The 16,687-nt window shown below is 38.1% G+C and overlaps 1 protein-coding gene across 2 annotated transcripts in view; it reads right to left on the minus strand.

The window, feature by feature from the left end:
* LOC136872776 (coiled-coil domain-containing protein 124) overlaps positions 1 to 16,687 on the minus strand; it is a 77,163-nt gene that overhangs the window by 46,230 nt on the left and 14,246 nt on the right. The window contains exons 1-2 of one of the 2 annotated variants that reach the window (XM_068227532.1): positions 10,705 to 10,793; positions 9,878 to 10,043 (exon numbers count right to left, since the gene is read on the minus strand). In XM_068227532.1, the coding sequence (XP_068083633.1) occupies positions 9,878 to 10,036 (159 nt within the window). In that variant the 5' untranslated portion in view covers positions 10,037 to 10,043; positions 10,705 to 10,793. Of the gene's footprint in view, positions 1 to 9,877; positions 10,044 to 10,704; positions 10,794 to 16,687 lie in introns of those variants that run through there. The other variant, XM_067146612.2, reaches the window with a different exon arrangement.

The following is a 16,687-nucleotide window of genomic DNA, read 5'->3' on the forward strand; positions in this document are numbered from 1 at the left end:
CTATTCCCAAGAAGGCCGGTGCTGACAAGTGTGAAAACTACCGCACCATTAGTTTAGTATCTCACGCCTGCAAAATTTAAACACGTACTATTTATAGAAGAATGGAAAGACAAGTTGAAAATAAGTTGGGAGAAGATCAATTTGGCTTCAGAAGAAATGTGGGAACACGTTGTAACCGTCCAGGCTTCTCCAGCCCTACTAATTTAATATAATATCATTTTACGCGATATCATTTGATATCAAGTTTATCCGCCATCGGCAATTATTTGTAATAACATTTATTCAACGTCAATCATTTGATATCAAGGCATTTTGGAATCATATTGTATATATAATAACATAGTTTTATTATTTAAATTATTATATTATGTAGGATAAGAATTCATTATGTTGTAAATACGGTCAATATGTTGAGACACAGTTGTTTTCATCTCATCTCATGTTTGTGTATACGGAGGGTTATTCTTGAAGCTTGGGATTTTGCGTGAGTCATGGGTTTATTTTATGACCAAGGCTAGTAAACAGCGATCCGTGCGCGAAGCTTGCAAGCTGGTCAGCTATATCATCGCCACGCCTTCTGGACTTGTCGAGGAAGAAGAGAAAGGGAGTTGATGCTTCGATCTATCGAATCAGATACTTCGTTGTATATGAGTTTTGAGATTGAACTGTTACCAAGAGTGGGGGGAGCCCGGAGATATACTGATTCTCAACACGAGAACGGGACCTAACAACCGTAAGACCTTACAACCTAACTACGTGAAACTCCATCACTACTACTTCAACTGTGAACATCTACTTTGAACGACGTGATTTGATTTTTGAAACAGTGTGTGGTCGCTCCGCGACATAGTTATGGTTTTTGAATGTAGGATGTTAAAAGGTTTGTTTTTTTTCACCTATTCAATACATATAAATTTTATAATTTAGGAATTTATTGTAGATTCCACTTGAGACATGTTTCGCCCTTCATTGAGGGCATCATCAGTCAAAATATCACCTCAAGGTAAAAAATCAAGTAACTGGTTAGTAGTAGACATGTACAAATTAATACATATTATTAACAACATACAAAAATTAAGTATGTTAATAATATGAATTATGTAATATGTAATATGTATTAATTTGTACACGTCTATTACTAACCAGTTACTTGATTTTTTACCTTGAGGTGATATTTTGACTGATGATGCCCTCAATGAAGGGCGAAACATGTCTCAAGTGGAATCTACAATAAATTCCTAAATTATAAAATTTATATGTATTGAATAGGTGAAAAAAACAAACCTTTTAACATCCTACATTCAGTATCTTCAATACGGATAACAATGATTTTTATCACTTGCATAGTTATGGTTGTCGCTTCGATACAGTACTTAGATGCGGTAATGTTATCGGATCTACGTGAAACGAAACAAGCTTACAGCTTGTGTTATTTTCAGTAAATATTGTGGACGAAGAACTATGTTTAGTTCAAGTCTACGTAATTTTGGCACAAGTCTGTACCGTATAAATAGTGTAGCTCAGTTGGACTGAGATTTCTACTAATATGGAAAAATTCATATCTCTGAATTTTCTCCTCATACGATCAACGCTGATCAGTTTTTACAAGTATAGGGCCAATGTCTAATTTAAAGACTAGGCAAGCAGGGAGTGCTAGTCCAGATAGCCCGTACCATATCAGAGAAGGAAGGAAAGATGTCCATGGAGCAAAGTCTACATCGTGAAGAAGAGAACGAGTAACCACGGAAACCAGATGACGTCAACGAAAGCTGCAATTGGTGAGCTTCAATTAGATAAAGCAAGCAATAGTAAATTCAGTAAATTATAAATTCCTCCACGCTTTAAGGAAACTTTTCCGATTCATCTCATTTTTATTTTTTGTATAATAAATTCATTTGTATTTTATATTGCGTTAATTTTCTTTCTTAAGCGATACTTAATGGTTAATTATTTAAAATCCTACCCCTGTGATTTAAGTATAAGTCTCTACGCTAGTAAATATAAATTTTGGTTTACAGTTTTATTTAAAACTGTAACCATGGCGCCCAAACATTACATAGAGAAATGGGGAACCATGGAATGTTAATTGTTTCTATTTGCGTGGCAATTTGCGGGCAAGCCACAAATAGTTTATTTGATGTTCATGTGTCCCAAGATAATAACTTTCATCTCCCCAAGTGTTTTGAAGAGGAGGGAACAGTTACATTTTGGCGCCCAACGTGGGGCTCGAAAACCATTAAGTATTCGTGGAAGGAAAGCAGTAAAGTAGAGTCTGTGTTTGTGGGGGTTAAGTGAGTGTCCATATAATTTGTATGTGTGATTTTGGGGGAATCATGGCTGCACAAGGTGAAAAGGACATGAAATTACATAGCGGAAACTTAGTAAAGGGAGGCGAGCCGCTGAATTCTGGGAATGTTGTAGATGAAAGCATTGAAGTAGATAAAACGGTAGAGAGTGGTGGGAGCATGGAAAATAGCACAGAATCTGATGTAGCTAGGATGGAGGGCGAGAAAGAAAGTAATACGAATAGTGATAAGAATATTCAACAACTGTTTGTGATGATGCAGGGGATATTAGAGCAAACGAAAGGGATAGATGAAATTAAGAAGGAAGTAGAGAGAACAAAAACTGAAATTAGCAGAGAAATAGAACAGACTAAAACCGAAATTAGCAGAGAAATAGAACAGACTAAAACCGAAATTAGCAGAGAAGTTAATGCTAGGATGGATGCTTTAGATCATAGATTAGATGAAGCACTAGAGCAGCAGAAACTTTTTGAGAATCAGTTAGCGGAACAGGAGATGAGACGTAGCCAACATGAGGTGGTAGAAAGAAAGTTAACTGAACATAGAAGCGAAGTCATGGAGTTGGTAGAGAAAGAAAATTGTAAAGTTAGGAGCGAAGTAGACCAGCAGATCACAGGAATTAACCGTAAAATGCAGGAACAAGTAGGAGAAGTTACTAAAGTTAGAGAACAAGTACAACAACAATAATACGATGATCTGTGTGGTAAGGTAGAGACTAATGCTAAGATATGTAAGGAAATGTTGGTGAATGACGTAGAAACTAGAGAGAAAATAATTAATGAACGTATTGCTAGGTCGGAGGCACAAATACGTAAAGAAATCAGAGAAAAGCAAGGTAATATAGGAAGTCAGTGCCATGGTACAAATTTCATATATGAAACTGAACTACCTAAATTCAATGGGAGGCAGACAAACCCTTTAGATTTTTTAAACACTGTTAAGAAACGGTTTGAAAAGCGAATCGAAGAAGGAATCATTGAATGGGAAGAAGCGTTAGAGATAATTGGTAAAGCTTTTATTGGGGAAACGAAATCATGGTTTGCGGTATATAAGAGCAGCATGACCAGTATGGTGGAATTCCAGAAATATTTCACGGAAAAATTTTGGAGTGAAGCTATACAAAGCAGGGAAAGAGAACGCATTGTCTTTGGGAAATTTAGGCCACACGAGGGAGTTTCTATGACAACATTTTTTAGCCCACGTTATGATTTGTAAAAACGTAGATGGGATGTCAGCGGAGAGAGATATTGTGAAATTATTACTCAGGCATTTTCCCAACAAAATCCGCGAAGCTAGCTGTATGCAACAGATAGAGTCTATTCAGGGAATGGAAAGATTGCTAGCAAGTTTTGATGCGTTAGGAAGTAGTAGTAGTACACGAGAGCACACAAACTATCAACCACCACCCAGAAGATAAGAACACAATCACCGTGGTCAGTTTCAACCGAGACAACAACCTGTAGGTAATCAGTCACACCAGCAAAATAGGAATGTTCGGAGGGAACGAAATGTAGAGGAAAGTACAAGCCGAAATCAGGATACAAGGAGACACAGTAATTTAAACCGATAGTAGACGGTAATGAGAGATCAGATTATCAGTCTTCAGAACATGTTGCGAGAAATTGTGTAATGACGCACATGGATTATGATCTCGATGTTAGAGATGAGTTATTACGGGAGGTTGAAGTGAATCAAGTCGAAGTTGGTAGTAAAAGTGAGAACCCCGTTGTTACGATCGTTATATGGAGGGCGCAGTATCAGGCTTTATTGGATTCAGGCAGTCAAAGATCATGTGTAAGTTTGAAGTGGTATGAGGACAGAAAGAAGAATATTGAGATTGAAGAAATGCCTGTGAAATCCACATATATCGTCACTGCTGTAGGTAAAAGATCCATGCAAATATGTAAACAAGTTGCCATACCTATTTGTATTAACGGGAAGTCGAAAATTCAGATCTGTCTTGTTATTCCGAATCTTATATTTGATGTTATCTTGGGATCTGACTGGCTAAGTTTATACTCAGCTCGGTTAAATTACAATGAGGCGATAGTATATTTAAGGTGGGATAATGAGGATGTTAAAGTCACGTGGGATGCCGAAGTTCAGACGAAAGTGGAGGTTTGTAACAAGTGGTGTGTTAATGAGGTTTCAAAAGATGAAGAAGAGAGAGCGGATTTTAAGTTGTGTGAAGTGTGGTTAGAGGAGAACCACGATGATGCTTTGAGAGAAGCGGTAGATAGTAGCAATTTGGAAGGAGGTCAGAGGGACCGATTCTTGTATGTGTTGAGAGAACACAAAGAAGTATTTTCATCGAAACCTGGCAAAACACATGTGTATGAACACTCATTTTCAGTGCTGGATAAAAGTATATTCGCTGGACCGAGATATCCGATACCACATAAATATGCTAAAGCGGTAGACAATCAAATTGAAGCTAAGTTAGAGGATGGTATTATTGAAGTTTCGAGTAGTGAGTGTGTCAATCTTTTATTGAGTAAAGCGACAGGTCTTAGTTGCAGTAAGATTATTAGTGACAAGTATGTTCAGGAATTAGGTACGCCTAGTAGGTTATTATCTGATAGCGGATCTCAATTTACCTCGAAGAAGTGGAAGGCTGTGATGACAGAGTTAGGTATCACACATGTTTTTTCCTCAATTAGGAATCCGCAAGGGAATATGTGTGAACGCACGATGAAGGAATTAGGTAGGATGATTCGATCTTTAGTTCATGACAAGCACACTGCGTGGGTTGGTTCTTTAGCGTTGATTGAGAAATGGATTAATATGGTACAGCATGATAGTACAAAATTCACCCCATTAGAGGTTCATTTTGGCAGCAATCCAAGGAATGAGCTGACAAAAGTACTAGGTATTACACAGGAACCTCAGCGGGACTCTCAGATATATGTCAGACTAGCGAGAGAGAATTTGATTAAAGCGGCTGTGAAGCGTAGCAGACAGCAGAAACGTCAGGTGTTAGACGAATTTCAGGTAGGAGATTCTGTTCTGTTACGTGTTCCCATGTTCTCGTCCAGTGAAGAGAAGGTGACGAAGAAATTCTTTTTGTTGTATCAGGGTCCATTCCAGATTCATTGTCGGGTTGGTCCTTGTGCATACAGATTGAAAGATGGTAATCATGTCATGTTGGGCACTTATAATATTCGCTCTCTGAGATGATATATTTCTGCGAATTAAGTGTAATGTCTCCCCGATGTTGTTTTGACAACATTAAATGTACTTGAGTTGGAAAACGTGAATTCATGTATAGGTTGTGAACCTAGACCTGACACCATTGTAGAAGCCATGAGTAACTTGGGATTTTTTTTTTCAACTGCAGAAGGAAATTAATGCAATAATTTTCTAAGTAGTAATATTTTTTGCAATGAAAACAAGAAATTGCTTGCGGCCATCTAAGGGAGGTAATCCACGTGTGATTACATGTGTGTGTGTGTGGTGTATATATTATAATAACCTGAAACTGCCGAACACTTTGATGGTGAAATGCAAAGATAGTGTTATTTACCTGTTGTAAATATTATGAGCATTGCTGACAAACTTTCGCAAGAAAATCGGCAGGAATTATTACTAATGTTATCTGGTATTGTTGAAACAGACACTCTACAGTGAGATACAAGATTTAATTATGTATGGTTTTCTTATTAAGTGTTTGTCAGATGTAATGATGTGTATATCAGCCATTTTGTTGTAGTGTGTTATTTTCATATATGTTATATCTGTAAATAACAGGAGGGCGTATGTAACCGTCCAGGCTTCTCCAGCCCTACTAATTTAATATAATATCATTTTACGCGATATCATTTGATATCAAGTTTATCCGCCATCGGCAATTATTTGTAATAACATATTTATTCAACGTCAATCATTTGTAATCAAGGCATTTTGGAATCATATTGTATATATAATAACATAGTTTTATTATTTAAATTATTATATTATGTAGGATAAGAATTCATTATGTTGTAAATACGGTCAATATGTTGAGACATAGTTGTTTTCATCTCATCTCATGTTTGTGTATACGGAGGGTTATTCTTGAAGCTTGGGATTTTGCGTGAGTCATGGGTTTATTTTATGACCAAGGCTAGTAAACAGCGACCCGTGCGCGAGGCTTGCAAGCTGGTCAGCTATATCATCGCCACGCCTTCTGGACTTGTCGAGGAAGAAGAGAAAGGGAGTTGATGCTTCGATCTATCGAATCAGATACTTCGTTGTATATGAGTTTTGAGATTGAACTGTTACCAAGAGTGGGGGGAGCCCGGAGATATACTGATTCTCAACACGAGAACGGGACCTAACAACCTTAAGACCTTACAACCTAACTACGTGAACTCCATCACTACTACTTCAACTGTGAACATCTACTTTGAACGACGTGATTTGATTTTTGAAACAGTGTGTGGTTGCTCCGCGACATAGTTATGGTTGTCGCTTCGATACAGTACTTAGATGGGGTAATGTTATCGGATCTACGTGAAACGAAACAAGCTTACGGCTTGTGTTGTTTTCAGTAAATATTGTGGACGAAGAACTATGTTTAGTTCAAGTCTACGTAATTTTGGCACAAGTCTGTACCGTATAAATAGTGTAGCTCAGTTGGATTGAGATTTCTACTAATATGGAAAAATTCATATCTCTGAATTTTCTCCTCATACGATCAACGCTGATCAGTTTTTACAAGTATAGGGCCAATGTCTAATTTAAAGACTAGGCAAGCAGGGAGTGCTAGTCCAGATAGCCCGTACCATATCAGAGAAGGAAGGAAGGATGTCCATGGTGCAAAGTCTACATCGAGAAGAAGAGAACGAGTAACCATGGAAACCAGATGACGTCAACGAAAGCTGCAATTGGTGAGCTTCAATTAGATAAAGCAAGCAATAGTAAATTCAGTAAATTATAAATTCCTCCACGCTTTAAGGAAACTTTTCCGATTCATCTCCTTTTTTTTTTTTTTTTTTTTGTATTTTATATTGCGTTAATTTTCTTTCTTAAGCGATACTTAATGGTTAATTATTTAAAATCCTACCCCTGTGATTTAAGTATAAGTCTCTATGCTAGTAAATATAAATTTTGGTTTACAGTTTTATTTAAAACTGTAACCATGGCGCCCAAACATTACATAGAGAAATGGGGAACCATGGAATGTTAATTGTTTCTATTTGCGTGGCAATTTGCGGGCAAGCCACAAATAGTTTATTTGATGTTCATGTGTCCCAAGATAATAACTTTCATCTCCCCAAGTGTTTTGAAGAGGAGGGAACAGTTACAACGTGAAGCAATCCTGACTTTACGCCTGATCTTAGAGGATTGAATTAAGATAGAGAAGCCCACGTACATGGCATTCATAGATCTAGAAAAGACATTTGATAATGTTGATTGGACCAAGCTGTCTGGAATTCTGAAGGTGATCGGAATCAGATACCGATAAAGGAGAATTATCGACAGTCTATACAAAAATCAGTCTGCAGTGATGAATCGAGGGCTCTGAAAAAGAGACAGCAATCCAGAAAGGAGTGAGGCAAGGCTGTAGTTTGTCCCCTCTCCTTTTCACACAATCCAAGGAGAGGAAATCAAAACCCTGAGATTTGCCGATGATACTGTTATTTTATCTGAGTCTGCAGAAGATCAAGACAAATTGCTGAATGGTATGGATGGAGTCTTTGAGAAGGAATACAAGATGAAAATAAGTAAGTCCAAAACAAAAGTAATGGAGTGCAGTCGAACAAAGTCAGGTGATGCAGGAAATATCAGATTAAGAAATAAAGTCTTAAATGAAGTAGATGACTATTGTTACTTGGGTAGTAAAATAACTAATGATGGCAGAAGTAAGGAGGACATAAAATGCAGACTAACACAAGCAAGGAAGGTCTTTCTTAAGAAAAGAAATTTGTTCACCTCAAACAGTGATATAAGAATTAGAAAGATGTTTTTGAAGACTTGTCTCGAGTGTGGCATTGTATGAAAATGAAACATGGACGATAACTAGCTCAGAAAGAAAAAGAACAGAAGCTGTCTAAATGTGGTGTTACTGAAGAATGCTGGGGGTGAGATGGGTAGATAGAATCAAGAATGAAGAGTTAATGAAACGAATTGGTGAGAGGAGATCGATTTGGCTACATTTGACCAGAAGAAGAGATAGAATGATAGGGCACATCTTAAGGCACCCAGGTCTCGTACAGCTGGTTTTTGAGGGAAGTGTAGGTGTTAAGAATGGTAGGGGTGGACCAAGGTACGAATATGACAAGCAGATTAGAGCAAATATACGATGTAGTAGTTTTGTAGAAATAAAAAGGTTACCACAAGATAGGGTGGCATGGAGACCTGTATCAAACCAGTCTATGGACTGATGACTCAAACAACAACAATCCAAATTTAGAGAGTGTTTCTTGGAGCAAAATACCAATGTGCACTCCTTCAGAAATCCTGTTTCAGCTGATTCAACATGAAGTACGTTGATTCTATCTCCTCTTCCCACTGGCACCTTTAGTCCACCTTGTTCGCACGAATGTTGCCAAATTATTTTCCTGGTGTGATTTTGGTTCACAAATGTTTCATCTAAATTAAATATAAGTCTACCAAGAGCATCATTCTTTACATAATTCATTTTACAGAAGAATATTGCACGTGCACAAGCTATCTCTCTTCTTTCTATCAAAAACATTTGTCCGTCATTGTACTTTCTATACCTAAAACCCATACTTTTTAAGATAAGTAAAACAGACTACTTTGAACCCTGAAGGTTATTTTCTAAAACTAAATCGAGTCTGACCTCCTCTGCCATTGGATACTCTCCATGATGATAAAAAATCAAGACATTTTCACACTACATCCTTACAGAAATCATCTAATCCAGTTATTATTTTTACTCTTTTTAAGTGCTTCTACAGCATATTAAAGTGGGGTTCATTTCCTTATCTATAGCCCTCTTAATGTTATGAAAAGTCGTTTTTACCTACTCCTCATGCGTATCCAGACACCTTTTGAACTTGCTTGAAATTTGCACTTCTTAAAATGTCAGGAATTTCATTCAAAATCTGGAAAAATCTGTACATATATACAATACCTAATTACACTGTTGATTGAAGTCTTTCTTGCAGAGTCATTTTCTTGGCCTTCCCAGCAGTGGCATATGAGGAACATTCTCACTATTACCATCAGAATTACATATAGTAGAAAACAAACTAAATAAGATCAATGCTGTCAAGCAACTGCACGTTCTCGCAGCTAGATAAAGTAGGCGACTGAAGGTGCGGTGTAATAGTATGGCAACATTGCCGGGTGAGGGGTGGAGAGCGGAGAGGTGAGGCGACTGACTTTCAGGCCTGCAATGATGTGTCCCGAGCTATAATGATGCTTTAATTTTAACAGTAAATTTCTTTATAAGCACTGAACAGTGATGAACAGTGATTTTCTTGTGTATTTGAATGCCCAGTAGCAATTAATGTGAAATAAATTTAATTTTCATTTTAATACATAGCTGCTAAATTTTCTGGTGTCTAAACAATGATAATCACTGAGAACCATATACAATGGTACTAGGACAATATACTTACTTTCCTCTGTTGTTTTTTAACTATATGCTTGTCATCATCTCGCCACATCTCATCCTCAAGTTGTTGCTGTTTCTTAGCATGCTCCTCCTCTTTCTGAGCTGCTTTACGAGCTCGAGCAGCAACAGCTTTGCTGTTCTCTCCAGCAAACTTTTTAGGCATTACAAAGCTGAAATGAAAAATATTCCTTCAATATATGTAACCATGAATGATAATACAGTATAACACATATCGGTTATAGCCCAAGATAAAAAGCCTGAGAGAGTGTTAGTTTTTAAACAATACACTCATTCTCAAACAAGTCATGTTTCAAGTGACATCCTTAAATGTTTATTCAACTAAGTTACATAAGGTCGAGAAGTGAAACCAGAGTGTTAATAAACTTCAACTTATTTTTTTAGTCAGACACATAAGTAATTAATTTGGAGTTCTGTAGGCTACTTCAATACATATCGATATTCAAAACATTTTTCATCCATTTGGGTTTATAAATGATTTGGAAAACGAAAGAGATCATTTTAGTTCCTTTCTCAAGTTTTCTTAACCAAGAACATTACATTTTCATTATACACTCTTCTGTCCTGCAGCATACACTCAGAAAACTTCTGTACAACATCTTTTATGTCATCATAGGTATCTCAAAATATGCCAGTCCAGTAAAACAAATGGAAGGAAATAAAGGAAATACATACTGTCATTAACAAAGAACTAAGGCAGCTGTCCAGTCCAATGGTAATAAACAGTTTTGGTTCCTCCAGTCAACAAATCCCCAGAACCCATAAGAAATCCACAAAAACCTTTACACAGTAAAAGAAAAATAGTATACTTACAGCAGAAAAAGATAAAAGTAATCTCCCAAGGAGAATGCTAGAGAGGAACGGAATCTGCACCCCTCACAAGGTGTCAAGCTTTGAGCACTACTGAAGAAAAAGAGGAGAGATTGACAAAAATAATCTGGAGAGGTAACTCCGTAATAATTGTCTCAAAAAGGTGGACAGATAAATGCAAGTCCTGGTCATACATGGGAAAACTACACAAATCCTCAACAGCCGAAGGTCACCAAGCACATGAAGGAAGGCAGAATAGAGGGGCATGTTGAATGCCAAAAAACTGACAACAAATCCTGAAGAGCAGAAATCAGTTTTGAGGTAAAAAAAAAAAAAGTCAAGCAATCCTGAATTCTGGTCTCAAAATATCACTCTGCTCTCACAGTAAATAACCAGAGCGAGTTCCACTCAACACAAGTTCTTAAGCAAATTCACCATCCCACTATGGAATACGGAAGGTATGAAAAGCACAATACGTCTAGTTCCAGAACACTCCCCCTTCAGAGAAGATGTAATCATCTTAATCAAAACATTCTTCATGAAATCACTCAGAGTAACTCAAAAAATAGTTAAGGAAGACCGCAGGGAGATACCTTTGCCCAGTCAAAACCAACACAGGAAAAATAAAGAAGATTCTTACAAAAGAAACCATGGTTATTGTCATCACTATACATTGGATTTGTATGCAAATGCATAGCCTATTTTGATTGCCAATATGTACATCACCAAAACAGATGAGGAAGTGTGTTTGAAGGAGAAATTGGACAAATTACTACATTTAATAATGCATATATTTGAGTTTAGTGCATACATTTCAAATTTTGGATTTATTGAGCATGTTTTTGACTTTTATTATGCATGTTTTTAACATGTTTTACAAGCAGTCTTCAACAAAATGTAAAGTAATTAATGCTGTGAACACTTTCGGCAATGAAACTGTTCAAAGGGAACTGGCATTTATAAACATATACTTCCAAATCATACCAGAATCAATCAAGAAGCTAGAAACACATGGATTGCATCTTGGAGATTCGGTGAACATTATGGAGAACATGAAGCGTGAAATGGAAGTTTCCTAGGAAACCTCAGACTCAGTCTACAAACAAAATAATGTAATGTCCTTAAAGAAAATCTGGGCTTTGAAATCATGATAGCTATAAACAAATATTTGGCTGGTACTGATAATGTGGATCTAACACAATGTAACACCTACATTCACTCCAAAATTAAAGTACTGTCCTGTCACACCCGTAGATGTAGAAAGATTATTCTCCGCATTCAAGCTAGTTTTAACAGACAAAGGCCAGAAATTGAAACCCGAGAACTTGGAGAAGACAGTTTTAGTGTACTGCGAAGTGAATTACAAACAGGACAAATATGGTGTGCAGTGAAAAATGAAAGAGGAATGTGTTTTTAAGTGCATTTCTTGATGTTTGTGAGTTTTTACATGGTTTTCTTAAAACCTTACCAACTGATTTATCATGTGTATTGATTAACACTTAAGAGTCTTATGTAGGAGAAGTGTGCATATTGTTTTAACAGTGGACACTGATAGATTGATATGCCTCAAACTACGAGGGCATCAAATATAAACAGGATTTTATTCTTTATTTAAATTCATTTATTGAATAACACACAGCAATTACAATTTATTTTTCCAGATAGTTTTCTGCTCTGGAAATGCATTTTTCCAAGCCTTTTGATGCCCTCATCATAAAAAAACAGGGTCGTGTCACCAGCCAGTTGCGCACAAAGTCTTCCACACTCATCATTAAAAAAAACAGGGTCGTGTCACCAGCCAGTTGCGCACAAAGTCTTCCACACTCGTCATCTTCAAATCGTTGCCCTCCTAGAGCTTCTTTAAGCGGTCCAAACAAATGGAAATCACAATGTGGTAAGTCCGAGCTATAAGGAGGATGATCCAGTGTAGTCCAGTGCATTTTCTGTAGCTCGGAGACAGAGCTGCAGTATGGGGCCGCGCATTGTCGTGGAGGAGGATGACCTGTCGAATCGGTTGGTATTGTCTCTTGCAGTGATATGCAACCATCGCCTTGTTCAACAGCTCACAGTAGTAGGCAGCACTGATTGTGTCGCTCCAGCAAAAAAACTATCAGCAACATGCCTCGCCGATCAATAAAAAAACTGTTGCAAGAATCTTGCCAGCTGACAGTAGAGTCTTGGCTTTCAGTGGTACTGCCTCCTCTTTCCTCCACCACTCCTAACTGGCTTGTTTGGATTTGGAAGTGTAGTGGTGGACCCATGTTTTGTCGCAGGTGACGATCTGACTCAAAAATGCATCACCTTCTTCCGCAAACCTTGCTGTAAGCCTCTGACAGACCTCCAAACATCTCAACTTCAGATTTTCAGTCAAAAAGCGAGGGACCCATCTGGAACACATTTTATGGAACTGTAGGTCTGCGATGATTGCTTGACAGCTCCCATAACTGATTCTGACTTGTTCTGCAATTTCTGATACTGTCGCCTGTCGATCGTCATCAATAATGTCTTTAACCACACTTATGTTTTCGTCTCTAATGCTGATCCGAGGACGGCGATAGTGTTGCCGATTTTCTACACGTTCTCATCCTTCCATGAACTTTTTATGTCAGCTCGCAGTAGTAAGCAGCATTGATTGTGCGTCGCTCATGCAAAAAATCAATCCGCAAAATGCTTCGCCGATCGAAAAAACCGGTTGCAAGAACTTTGCCAGCTGACAGTAGAGTCTTGGCTTTCACTGGTGCTGCCTCCCCTTTCCTCCATCACTCCTTACTGGCTTGTTTGGATTCAGGAGTGTAATGGTGGACCCATGTTTCATCGCAGGTGACGATCCGACACAATGTTTGATCACTGAACTGTGCAGTCAATCTCCGGCAAATTTCTGCCGCTGTAACTCCTTCACGAGCAAGAAATGTTATAATTAGGCCTATGGACTGCGCAGTGGAGGGGTGCACCTGTTGCTCTGACATCGTGAGTGCTATTGACAAAACGGCGGGAAATATCTAACAGCATGCTCTCCTCTCTCCTACTGGTCCTGCCTAAGCATAGCAGAAGCGTGCGGCCAGTCCTACCAACTGTTGATGTTCAGGAACAAAAAACCAGTTTATATTTGATCGACCTTCGTATGCAATGATTGTCTGTGCTAGTATTTTTTTTTTTGCTAGTGGCTTTACGTCGCACCGACACAGATAGGTCTTATGGCAACGATGGGATAAGAAAGGGCTAGGAGTTGGAAGGAAGCTGCCATGGCCTTAATTAAGGTACAGCCCCAGCATTTGCGTGGTGTGAAAATGGGAAACCATCTTCAGGGTTGCTGACAGTGAGATTCGAACCCACTATCTCCCGGATGCAAGCTCACAGCTATGCGCCCCTAACCGCACGGCCAGCTCGCCCGGTAAATTGTGCTTGTGGAACAACCACACCTATAATAAGTAGTGTGATTTTTGATTTTGTTTTTCATTCTGTTCTTTATTCATGGCCATGATTTTATGTGTTGGTTTGGGTGAACCATGTGTCTAGCAAGGAATGTTAGGTTTGCATTTCATACATGTGTTAAATATCATGAAAATACGTGCAGCATACTTAAATGCATATTTTACCACTTTTTGCAGCACAGTTGCATATTTATACTGGTAATTTACACAGCATATAAATCCAATGTCTACACATCAATAGGTCTCTACATAAAACTCCAAACATCTACTGAGGACACTGTAGAGATAGTGACAAGCTACACAGAGAATGCTACAAATGTCATAGGGGCAGGAGACATGATCTGCAGGTTTGATAAACACGACCATAAAAGCAGGACAATTCAAACATTCATGGAGGAGGAAGGATATACAGTACTGTATGAATTAATCGGAACATGGCAGACACATACTTTTTTTTTTCTTTCTTATTCACCTCATCTATACCTTTAATCTTTACTAATAGCTAATATGTCTTTTCTGTTTTATAAATTCCCTTACATGATTTGGCACAGATACCACAAGCTTTGAGCACATATTTTTAAGTTCCATCAAGATGAAACTACACTCCAACTAGAGAAACTACCAAAATAGCTCACATGTTTTCTATTAGATTATCAGGGGAGTTCCCTGGTCACTCTAACACATGAATACTGTTGTCACTAAAACATTTCTTCACTTTCTTTGAAGTATGGCAAGGAACCAAATCTTGCTGTGAAATTCAGTCACTATCTGGAAACCCTTAAGCAGCTCACCAACAACTCTCCTTTCCAGTATTCTGATGTAAGGATCAGATTTCATCTTCCCATTGACTGGTACTAAGAGTTCCAGTCCTTCACACGTTAAACACCCCCAAAACAGCTACATGGAATATTTTACGGTCTGTTGCAAATGTGCTGAAGTTAATAGCTCATTGTTTGCTCACTGCAGACATTGAACCCTCTGCCTCACACTTCAAAGTAACTCTCACCAGATAAAAGAACTATGACTATGTTCCCCCAAGAGGCATTTCCTGCATATTTCTCCTGTTAGAAGGTGTTTCTTTACAGGTTTGTGGATTTTCCGTCCAGCAGCCAGAAGTCAACGATGAACATAAGAAATGAATAGATTTACTCCTCTTTCCCAAATTTGTGAGCCAAGTCCCCAGAAGTGAGCCTGGGGTTTGATCTGCTTCTTCTGAGGAGAAAACATCTATCAGTTGAAGTTGTTTTTCTTCCCCCCCACTGTTTCCCTTTATGTTCAGTGAAATTGAGCCAGTCTGTTTGTGCCACTGAATAATTATATTTACAGCGCCTACAATGACACCAAATTTAGTAGCTAATTCTCTTTGTGTCAACAAAGTATTCTGAGATAATGCTACAACTGCACTATGCTTCCTGGGAATCGTATCCATTAAAGACATAGATACAGTGGAAGTATGTTTTTGAAGGGACTGAAAAAACTGGACGTCAAAATCGAGGAAACATGCTACCTAAAACGCTATAATGTATTTACAACGTGTAAAAGTAAATTTTAAAAGGAGTCATTGATATGCTCGTGAAATTGCTGACCATTAGAATTAGTTACATGCACTACCACAGTCAGAACACAAACATAGGTTTGTCAGTAACTTACAGGGGGAATAAATACCAATGTAAAAATGAATTTAATTCTAATTTAATTTTAATTTACTTCACAGTCGGTCATGAATATTTACATAGGTTTGAAATACATTTGTATAGTTGATTGCTTTCTTGGTTTTAATGTTAAAATTGTACACATACTGCCCATCCTGTTTAATCAAGTATTTACTTTGTCATCAACTTTGAAACTATACACGTGTATCGCTTCACTATGTCCATTGCCTCAATCACGTTTGACACAGTGGGAACTGGCTCAGGATCTGGGTCGTCATCACTTTCATCCTGCACTGATGCTTTTTTCACCTTCTGTTCAAGTATTTCATCTATTGTCATAGTTTCAAACACTGGAACATCGTCATCAAAGTTGACGCATGCTTCAAAAGTGACCTCTCCTGCTATTTGGCACCATTCTTCACTCTCAGAAAAACCATCTAGCGTGACGTCAGCAGCGTGAACACAACAACAGCCAGCTGCATTGAAAGAGTTCTGAATAGCATTTTATTCTACAGAATCCCAGGCAGCCTTAAAGAAATGCACGGCATCTAAGACAGTGATTTTTCTTGTCGTTGATTCCACTGCAGCCATTCTTCCCTGTACCGGCCTCTTATGATACTTATGCTTCATGCTCCATATTATGACTTGGTCTAACGACTGTAGCTTACTCGTGTAGTTTGCTGGGAGGAAAATTATCTTTATGTTTCTCAAATTAGAAACATTTGGGGGACGAACGGGGCACCGATCAATAAAGAATCCAGTTTTCCTGTTTCTTACACCAAGCCTTGTATCCGCTGTGCGCAAGAAATGTCCAAATACTGCGGAAGTTCTTCACGCTTTCATGTCGGAAATGTACTTGCATGGAAAAGATCGCACATTCTTAAAACATTGCAGATTGCATGC

This window comes from Anabrus simplex, chromosome 4, assembly GCF_040414725.1.
Source record: "Anabrus simplex isolate iqAnaSimp1 chromosome 4, ASM4041472v1, whole genome shotgun sequence".
Classification (NCBI taxonomy): domain Eukaryota; kingdom Metazoa; phylum Arthropoda; class Insecta; order Orthoptera; family Tettigoniidae; genus Anabrus; species Anabrus simplex.